Here is a 10,718-nt window from a genome sequence, read left to right as displayed (position 1 = left end):
TTTACACTGTTTACACACAATCCTCGGTTTGAATGATTGAATAATAGGATATTCAGCAACATAGGCATATTAGTTTAAAAGATATTTGAACTGAGAATAGGCAAGCGATATGGAATCTGCATTTCTTATTTATTTGTTGTATTCAAACTTGATCTGAAACAAATATATAAAAATATATATTATGCATTTATATGCAAGAAATTTATAACATACAAAGTCATCTAGAAGTCTGAAAAGATTTTAAGAATCAATGATTTGAAAAAGAATGAAGTAAAAAAAATGATATTAGTATATAAAGTATAAAACTGAAAACTATTTTTATTTATTTATTTATTTTTGTGAAATTAGAATTTATTGTTATCATAGCTTACAATTAAATCTTCGTATGATTACCTAATTGGTTCAATGCGTTACGTAGGATAAGACAATGAATGGAATAAGATTTTCAATCCCAATCACTTCCAAATAATAAATTCCTGCGTAAAACATTTATTTTATTTTATTATGTAAACATTAACCCAGTTTATAAGAAATATTGCATATCCATTATTATTACTAATAATGCTTGTTTTGAATATAAAATGTTCGGCAATAAAAATTTTAAAGCGTATTAAATTCAGTAAATGAATTTCTCAAAGGCTTTAAATTTCTGTACAGTATACTTACTATTTAATATTTTCTGTTTCGAATGAATAGAATTTAATAAATAAAAAATATTACTTTTTAAAATAATAATTTATTTTATATTTTGAAAAGATAACTTTTATTCACATTTGCACAGTTCATAAAAATCTTTTTGTAATCTTTTGAAATTATTCCGGAAGCAAAAGTAATTTATCAATATCAATTATGAATAGTTGATAATCCGCCTCTTTTGTTAATGTATTTGATGCAAAATTTGATATACATATATATATATATTTGGAATAAAGAGTACATTTTATTCATCCAACTCAAGGATTATGCATATTAAATTTCAAACGTTATGTTCAGAGGTGAACTTTAAATTTCAGCCAAATAGTTAGTTACTTTTTTGAATAATCAGATTAATATACATAAGGAAAAAATAACAGATTAAGACTTCTTTTTGTCATAATTCATACAAAATTCGAAAGAAAGTTCCGAACACAAAAATAAACAAATTTCATCTCGTAGCTTATACCGCTTTTATGATATGTTCACAGATATATGTAATTCAAGAAATAATTTTCTTGGATATATAGCGGTATAAAATATGGAAAATGATAAAATTTTTGATATAATACTTTCTATTTTTATATGAGAAAAAAAATGCATTTTAAATGTACGGTTTTATTACACCATATATCAATTAAAGGCTTTTAAAACTAAATTCTATTCAACAGTGTGAGCTGCTTTAATTAATCAAAAATCATTTTCAGATTTATTTATCTTAGTATAATGAAATATCACGAGTTTCTCGCTGTATTATTGATACGAGTTGCATATGAGAATAAAAATTGGCACGTTTGGCTTAACTGAACTCCAGAAATTATATATAATATATTATATATATATAAGATTGATTGCTAAGATCTGCCACTAGAATTTGATGCAAATCTAATGACTTAACCTTGTGAATAATAAGAATGAATAATAACGAAATAACTTTAATGGAATTCTGGCACCAACAGTCATCTTTAAAATACACATCACGTTAGAATAGAGCACAGATCGCCAAACAGAACATTATTCTGTTTTGGTAATTTAACTCGGTGATGACTAGGTACAAAAATGTACCAAAGAATCAATAATGCGCACTTCGATCCCATGATTTAGATTGATTCAAATACAAAAATTTAAAGCATTGTCTAGGGAATCTCAGCAAACCTATAAAAATTAAACAGTTTCAGCTTATTTTTTAATAAAAGAATAATGGCACAAGCAAACACATAAGAAAAATCTCTTAAAAGTTTTTTTTAATATTTAGTCATGTAAATATGAGAACAAAGGACATAAATATCTGAAACATATAACATCAATATAACATAAAAGGTCACATTTGTAGAAATATACACATTTAGTTTTTTAAAAAAAATTTAAACAGTTGTATAAGAATACTTTTGACACAATTTTAGAAACAAATTCAAATAAGCTAAAGCACTCAATCAGAACTACTTTCATGTGAACACATAGCATCCATTTCAAACAAAACTTCTAATAATGTCGCGTGACTCCAGGCTTGAACGACACAACTATCCCTGCAGTAAGCACCATCTTTGTTTGTAAGTTCAGGCAAGCCTCTCCATTTGGATTTCTGTATTTCTAGGAAATGTCGGGACATCACGTGTTTGGTAAATGCTAAAGTCTTGTCAAATTCTTGCTTTCCACCGATCATTTTGGAAAAGATCAATTTGGCACGAAGAAAGTAGCCCACTGGCCACAGCCATTCCTGTATTCAAATAAAAAAATTATATGTTTGAAGAAAAAAAGAACAGTGGGATAGAGAGGAGGAAAAGTATCGCAAAATTTGAGAAATGAACACTGTGCGGAGCTAATCAAAGTTTGAAGCGCACATGGAGACAAAAGATTTCATAAATGTTGGCCTTTTTTATAGTTTAAAAAAAATCAATTTTATATAATGTATCATTTTGTTTTACATAATATTTCATAAAAATGAAAATTACAAAAAGTCACAAATTTAATTTTAATACTACAATCCAAGATTTATAAAATAAATTGCATTATTCTAATCTTACACTCAATACTTCATTTTAAAGAAATCATTAAAAACTAATTTATTGAAATTTATGGTATTGTTTATTATTTATGCTAATAATAATGGAGAATATACATCTGTGTGAATGTTGAGACTATAAAATAGATTGCTAGATCAGTGAAATATAGTATGGATATACTTTGAAGAGTGGGAAAAAATGCTTTTCGTATTTATTTTTTTTTCAAAATTTTAATTAGTATTATAATTGAAATTAAGAAAAGCTTTGGTAGCTTTATTTTTGATAATACTAAAAATAGAATAAACTCCATTTTGGGCTAATTGGTGATGAGGATTAACTTCAAAAGCAAGCAATGATGAATATTTTTATAACTGTTGCAATATATATAGCAACACTTAGGGCTGAAGTTTGTAAAAAGACATCCAACAGCATCTTGACAGTAGCCTAGACTTTACTAGATATTCTGTAAAGAGCTGGCAATATTAGTTGCTCTACATATTAAAAAATAGTTTATAGCTAATAAAATAGCTTGAATGCATATTTAATAACTTGAACAGTTGGTACATTTTTATAAATGGTTGCTCTTTTCTATTATATAAATGGATGAATAAAAATATATTATAGATTGCAACTTTAAAAACAATTAACTTCAGAAAAATATTTAACTGTCGATATATTGATAGAAATGATTTAAGAAACGAACTGAAGGCAACAGCAAAAGATGCAGAAATTTCTTTAGAAATTATTGTCCTCTTTTACATATGTCAAAATTTAAAAACAATATTTTAAAATTATTTATTGAATTTTCCCACATTAAACCTCATATTTGAATATCCTTCATAAATATATGATTAATGAAGGGCAGATAAATTTTTGTCATTCTAGGATCCCAAAGGCTGACTATTATTTTAAAACAAAGATGTCATATTTCGTCTTAATCTATTTTATATTAGTTTACACATAAGCATACTTAATTTTATACAAAGTTTCAAACATTAACAATGCTCTACCTTTTACCATAAGGATGGCACTGTATGGCCAGGAATGGCACTTGTGCCAAAAAACCCAAATTAACCAACCAACCAACCAACCTAAAGGCTGACTCTAATATAGTTCATAAATCACAATGTTATGTTTTTATCGATACTCATATAAATTTAACTCCAAATTTTGTGAATTTTTGCAACAGTGCTTAGATATCATAATCAACAGAAGAAAATAAATCACAGGTATTGCAAATTGTTTTAGTAAGTTTTGAATTTTTTTAAATGTGGCTTCACTGTGTAATAGGTATTAGAAAATAATCTTATTTTAAAAATGAAAAAAAAAAAAAATGTTTTTGTTTTGTTACCTATTATTCCAAATAACGAATTGAAAATGATATTTTTAGATTTTTAATAAATATCAAAAGAAACTTACAGGTCCTTGGTGATAATTCCAGCCTTTTGCTTTCTTCATATTTGTTGAATCGTCACTGTTGTCATAATTTCCATCATATGCCCAATCACTATAAAAAAAATGTATGCACTAAATGATATTTTAAAAATTAAACAGTAAAACTTTTATTGCATCTTTTTAAAAGTGGGAAAAAATGAATGAATGTGCTGATAGAAGAATTTAAATTGAACATGAAAACTTATCAAAGAAAACCACAGAATCCAATAGTTTGTAGGTTAAAAAAAAAATAAAAAATCTTACGATGGGTCCAAAGTTCGCATTCCAAGGGGTCCTAACAAATGCTGCTCTGCAGTTCTAAGGGCTATCCAAGCATTATGAGGATCAAACAGCTCTGGTGCCTTTAAAAATATTGTAATATTAGTGCATATTTAGTCATAATATTTTAAATTAATTCATTTTAATAATAATCGACTTTTCATTCTTCCAATTTTGGAACAGTAAGGTCCAATGAATATTTGTTTTGAAACTTAATAATATGCTTTAAAGCTAAATAAGTATTATAAATACTGTTTTAAGTGTTAAAGAATTGTGGGCTTTGCATTTTCATGAACATATAATTTTTAAAAATTCAGATTAGCTGAAATTTGTCGCTTTGCTTATAAGACACAATGAATAAAAATGGTGATAATTCTAATGGAGAGAAATTAAAACGTTGCTAAGCATTTCTTGAGACTGAACTTCAAGGTGAAATTTAAAAAAGACTCAGTGATAAGAAAAAGAATAGATTCTAATTTGAAGGTTTCAAACCTTAATAGCTATTTTAAGATATTTTTTTAAGACTTAGCACCAACATTAAACACAATAACTAATAAATTTCGATAGTCATAAGTTTTGACATTTTTAATGGTGATGTTAATAACAAAGAACAAAAAGATCAGATATTTTTCTAAGCAATATTTCTTAAAAACTTAATTATTCGCTTTTCTTCACTTTCTAATAAGATGACATTTGTTTCGAAAATGTGTAGTATTTATTAAGATTTCATAGAGAACTCAAGATGACCATAGATTCCAAGTAATATTTGTATCCATATATGAAGTCAAATCTTGACAAATTTAATTCAAAAGTTTCCAAATATGATATTTAGATATAAATACAGTATACGGTATAAATAAATATTTGATATTTTTGTAATATATACAATAATATCAAAATTAGCTTATTTAACGACAGACTTACCACACACATTGCTATAGGAAAATTAGGACGGAGCTGAAAGTCAGTCCACGGGTAAGTAGCTTTAAATGTGTCTTTGTATATTCCTCTCTTATTAATTAATTTAGAATCATCAGGCTTCTTTTCTGGACTAACATAAAAGTACTTTTCGAAGTTGGCTTGAATTAGATTATTCCATTCTTTATAAGTCATTATAATAGTTTTCCCTAAACCAGTCGACTCATCTGCAAATACAAAATGTTCAAAATTAATAAATTTTATTTTAAAAGGGGGGGGGGAGATAGCTCTTGATTGAAACTTTGTTACATATTCTCTAATAAAGATATTATTCTCTAAAAGAACGAGGATCTTAGTTAGGCCGTGAATGCTTTACATAGCATTAGCGAACCATGGTTATGAAATATAAATTTGTGGTATAAATCTAGCTTTTCCAATGAAATAAGTGTGTGGTCTTTGGCAATTAATTCACAAGCACACGAAAATTTAATATGTATTTTGGACGTCTTTTTTTCCTATATGATTGAAACCAAAATTTTATATATAGAATTACAGTTACAATCACGAGATCATATATCAAATTTCATTTATTTAAATCATTATGCTTTTAATTTATTGAGTTTATATGTATGCAAAAATACAGATTGGCAAATGTTAAAACTCTTTGTCAGATTTGGTTCCAAACTTATGCTTAAGATGCTTAATCTATGCATCAAACGTTATCCTTTACCTCGTTGTTTTTTAACTATAGTGTTAACTTATAATAGGACAGCCGGAGAGACTTTCTTTGAAAGAATTTTGTTCAAAATTTAATAGAAATTTGCAAATTGCGCAGACACTAAGTGTATTTAGACCTATGAAAATCATTTTCACTAATCGTTTATGGCATAATTTACATTTAGAAAATATTTTTATAATTTTTTAAACGTAGCAGGATTTAAAAAAATTTTGATATGATATTTTAATACCCTATGCAGAATAAAAACTTTGAAATATACAATGATGAATTTATGTCAAATGAAACTGAAACAAAATACCATGCACTTGAAATTAAAAACAAAATTTGAGAAAAAGTATTTTTAATGGTTACACATTTTTTTTTTAAAAAAATCGGCATATGAAAATTTTTGACAGTGGCAGACAATACATTTTTAGTTTCATGTACATTCCACAAAAATAAAACAGCACTTAAACATTTTTCAGATTTTTTATTTATTTTATTCCTTTTTAACAAATTAATCGAGTCTAGAAGCAATTAATTAAGAATAGAATTCATGAGCAAACCAATCAGTAAAAAGTTTAACTTTTCCTTTTAAAAAAAAATCAATTGATATTTTCCCTTTCCTATTAATTTGAGTTCATTAGAAATTTACAAAAAGATTTTTTTAAATGAAATTGATAACTTGAATTTTGAAGTGAATGTACTATTAAAAAAAAGCATTCATTTATAAAGATTAGTGAACATTAAAAATAACTAACCTGTTATAGTGCGTTCAACCATACAATACGGATAATGGCCTCTTTCAAACATAGCACATAGCCACCTTAAGGCAGATTTACTAAGACCAATAATTTCCACGGCTGATCCATCTCTAGAAGAATAAAAGGAAAATATTTTATTTAGAATAAAACTAAGTTGTATACAGAATGAAAATATTCAAACTACTAAGAATTTTTAACTTATAGCAATTAATTTTTTTTAAATAAAACATTTATTAATAGTAGATTTTTTTCATTTTTAATTACCTTCTACTTTTTAATCTTGTAATCTACTGTTTCTGAAACTTCTTATCAACTGGTGCTAATGTTATAGAATAAAAATTTAGTTAATATTTAATGATTGATTTTCTAAAAATATTAAAATAGGTTATTATCATTGAAAATGCATTAATGCATCAAGCCTATAGCATATTAGGAAGTAATAGAAAAAGAAGAAGGGAAAAAAAAAAAAAAAAAAAAAAAAAAAAACTAGTTTCAAAATTCCATTTTTACAAACATGAAACAAATGAAATTAAAAACAATAAAGGGGCACTAAAAGAATACCTTGGTGTAGCTGGCTTGCCTTTATTTCCTGCTTTTTCAGAACTACCCATTTTGTCCATCCAGGTACCACAATTAAATTCGTTACCTCCGTAAACAAATCCAGTTTCCAAATCAACACCTATTTCATTGTTAAAACCTGAAACAATTAATTTGAAGATATTTACAATAATTTTCAAACCTGATGTTTCTATTTACAAAGCAAAAAATGCTGTTATTTTATGTACCTTCGTCACTCATTTGTTCATCAATTTGGCGACCAGCATTTCGTTCCCTGAATTTCAAGCCTTGGAAGTGTTTCTGTAAAGCTTCATGTATAACATCATGAAGTGGCTGATCCTGAAATACAGTTAAAATCAAGGCATGATTAAAGGAATAGTAGTTTCCAAAGGTTTTTCAGAAAAGTATTACACATTTCATAGTATCGAATACATGTTTACAAAACAGTGACCAGATGATTTACGATTCTTTTTCTTTTTACTTTAATGAAATATTGCTAAAAAAAATTACTGAGACAATAGAAATAAAAGAACTTACACAAGCTCCTGGTTTCAGGGCTGGTGAGTCATCAGTGGGATAAAGTCGCGATACTTTATCTTTTAATATTTTATGTCCGTTTGGAACGATGGTGCAATAATCTTGAATGGATTGCAACCACCACCATATAGCGTCTCTGCAATTAAACCGAGCACATACTCCTCTGTCCAACAAATTAGGTATGAGACCGTGGCGTAAACAAGCACCAAATGCTAGAATAATGTACCTGTAGAGAATGCAAAATATATTCTAATACTATGCCTATACATAACTTACATGCGCCAAAATTTTAAATGATAATTTATTAGTAAATACTCTGTTGTTCTATCAATAACACATATATAATAACAAAAAATAAAATATTTCATAAGCTTGGAACATTTCTTTTTCTATTTAATTTAACCTTAAGAAAATAAGCAAAATCGTACCACAAATATAATAAATCCTTCTCACTTGAGCACTTCTCTCAAACTAAAATAATGTGAATTTTGTACAGAACCTTTTTATGCACAAAACTGTGTGTCACAATAGCTCTATTTTTTTACCATTTCAACTTCAATGGAGTATGATTGTTCAAAAGAATAATTTCTTTTCAAATATGAGGCAAGATGCTTGGACCAGTTTTTAAAAGCATCATTTAAATGATTGCAAACACATGACAAAAATGTCATAATCACAAGAAAAAATTTAAGAATATTCATAATTTTTGAAATTTCTCTGGTGTATAGATGGATGCGTATGCCAAAAGCAGCTTCATATAAAATGGGTATTGATGATGAGCCACTGAGAGAGATAGAAGTAACAAATTAAATAAAATTTCGTCATGAATTTTTATAAATAAAATCAGCATACATTAAGAAACTTCTTATAGTAGAAGGTGTTAATAGCTTCCACATTTGCAATAAAATGTGTATGATACAGACTACATCCATGAAGTAGAAGATGCAATGCTTTTATTCATGGATACATAAGCATAGCTCACATATCATGAAACAGCATGTTTAGTTATTAGAGTAACATTGCACTATCGAAAAACAGCAGTTTGTGATGTATACTTAATCCCAAACGTATTCACTTATAAATGTTGTTTGCATTAACACCTGGACAAAACTTAAATTATTGTATACTTAGTCTGTTTAGAGTCATAGGTTCCTAGGAACTTTATGCACAGTGTCGCTTCAAGTTTCTCTCAAAGATACACTGTCTTAACAGTTTTTAGATAAACAAATTTCTTTTGATATACACAGCCAACAAATAGAGAAATTTCAAGATTCTTTGACTGATAGAGTCTCAGTTCCATTTTCATTTGGGCGCACTTTATATAATTGCATATAAAAAACTCTTTTATATTTGTTGCACATCTTATTTTTAATTTAATTAAAAAAATAGAGTTATTTTTATGAATTTAAATATTTGCATTTAATTATATTAATATCCAGTTCTGAGGACAAAAGAAGGCTACTTTGAGACAGACTTCCTCATTTTGACCTGTGGTGAGATGAAGAGCATGACACTTGCATGTATGCAAACCTGTAACACCTCCTCTCTCCAAATTTTACTTTAATTTCTCATTTCTAGTTAAACGGATATTTCAAGTTTAAACCTGTGCAAGATACTGGTGAAATCATGTAATGCTATAGTTCTTAAATTGAAAATTTACCAATAGACTTCCACGACTAGATATTAATGACTGCATCAACTTCTTTAAATTTAAAGTGTTTTTACTAATGTTCGTAAATTTGTGTAGAATAATTAAACGCACTGCATATAGAAAAGTAAAAGAAATCTATACTTATATAAAGCTCAATGTGTGTGTGTGTGTGTTGGCGTTCTACAGGCCAGACCGTTTGACCTACAGCTACCAAATTTGGTACATGTATACCTTGGAGGTCGGGAATGTGCACCTGGGGTTCCTTTTTTCGAATTTTTAATTAGAATTTTAATTATTAATTAAAAACTAACTTTCCCACCAAAAAATCTTTTCATTTTCCCCACCGCCAAATGAGTAAGGCTTCAGTTTTTTTTCCCCAACAGTAATGAGGCTAGGCTTAACATTTTTCGGCGGATTATTTCAAACGATTCTGTTTATTTTCTTAATGTTTGATGCATTTAAAATTAAAAATTGTCAATGAATCGATCTTTCAGATTCATTCTGAAGTACTTTTGAATTAAAATAAAACAGATTAAAGGAAATTAAAAATTTCTAATCTGCATAGCTTTACCCCAACTGGAGTAGAAAATTCACACATTTGCGTTACCATAATTGGTGTTGAAAATTAATGCATGCACATTGTGTTCCGAATGGTTTTGAAGGCTTTATATGTTTTCGACCGATTATTTCAAACGATTCTGTTTATTTTTTTTAGTGTTTGATGCATTTAAAACTAAACATTGTTAATGAATCGATCTGTTCATGATGAATCTGAGAAAATTTTGTTGAAAACTTCTTGAGATATTATATAAATTAAGAAAGATATTCTTTAGTGCCCATAAGGTTCAGTTTAAATACTCAGTGACTCTGTTTTCAGTACTCATATTTTTAAAAAAATACTTCGTTTCAGTAAAAAATGTTCTTATATTAATTGCAATTTAACCGTTTCCACTTTAATTTAAAGCATAAATTCTACAGGAGCCAAAAAAAATTAGAGATGTATATATTACGTTATGGTTGAAGGCCTTTATAATATTATGAATGAATTATATGACTATCAAAATACGTAGCTTTAAAATATTTTGATGAAGAAACTATTAAAATAGGAGTTATATAAAATATTTAACTATTAAAATTTTAACGAGCATCAAGATTTGTGAACC

General features: G+C 27.3%; 1 protein-coding gene across 1 annotated transcript in view; it reads right to left on the bottom strand.

Moving 5' to 3' along the window:
• Window positions 1-1,612: 1,612 nt before the first annotated feature.
• LOC129962628 (glycogen debranching enzyme-like) overlaps window positions 1,613-10,718 on the bottom strand; it is a 51,727-nt gene continuing 42,621 nt past the window's right edge. Inside the window, exons 21-28 of the mRNA XM_056076479.1 lie at window positions 7,905-8,130; window positions 7,595-7,706; window positions 7,371-7,506; window positions 6,807-6,919; window positions 5,334-5,554; window positions 4,395-4,492; window positions 4,116-4,203; window positions 1,613-2,410 (exon numbers count right to left, since the gene is read on the bottom strand). Coding sequence (XP_055932454.1) covers window positions 2,123-2,410; window positions 4,116-4,203; window positions 4,395-4,492; window positions 5,334-5,554; window positions 6,807-6,919; window positions 7,371-7,506; window positions 7,595-7,706; window positions 7,905-8,130 — 1,282 coding nt within the window. The 3' untranslated portion in view covers window positions 1,613-2,122. The remainder of the gene's footprint in view (window positions 2,411-4,115; window positions 4,204-4,394; window positions 4,493-5,333; window positions 5,555-6,806; window positions 6,920-7,370; window positions 7,507-7,594; window positions 7,707-7,904; window positions 8,131-10,718) is intronic.

Source organism: Argiope bruennichi, chromosome 3 (assembly GCF_947563725.1).
Source record: "Argiope bruennichi chromosome 3, qqArgBrue1.1, whole genome shotgun sequence".
NCBI lineage: Eukaryota > Metazoa > Arthropoda > Arachnida > Araneae > Araneidae > Argiope > Argiope bruennichi.
This window is presented reverse-complemented; position numbering and strand designations above follow the sequence as displayed.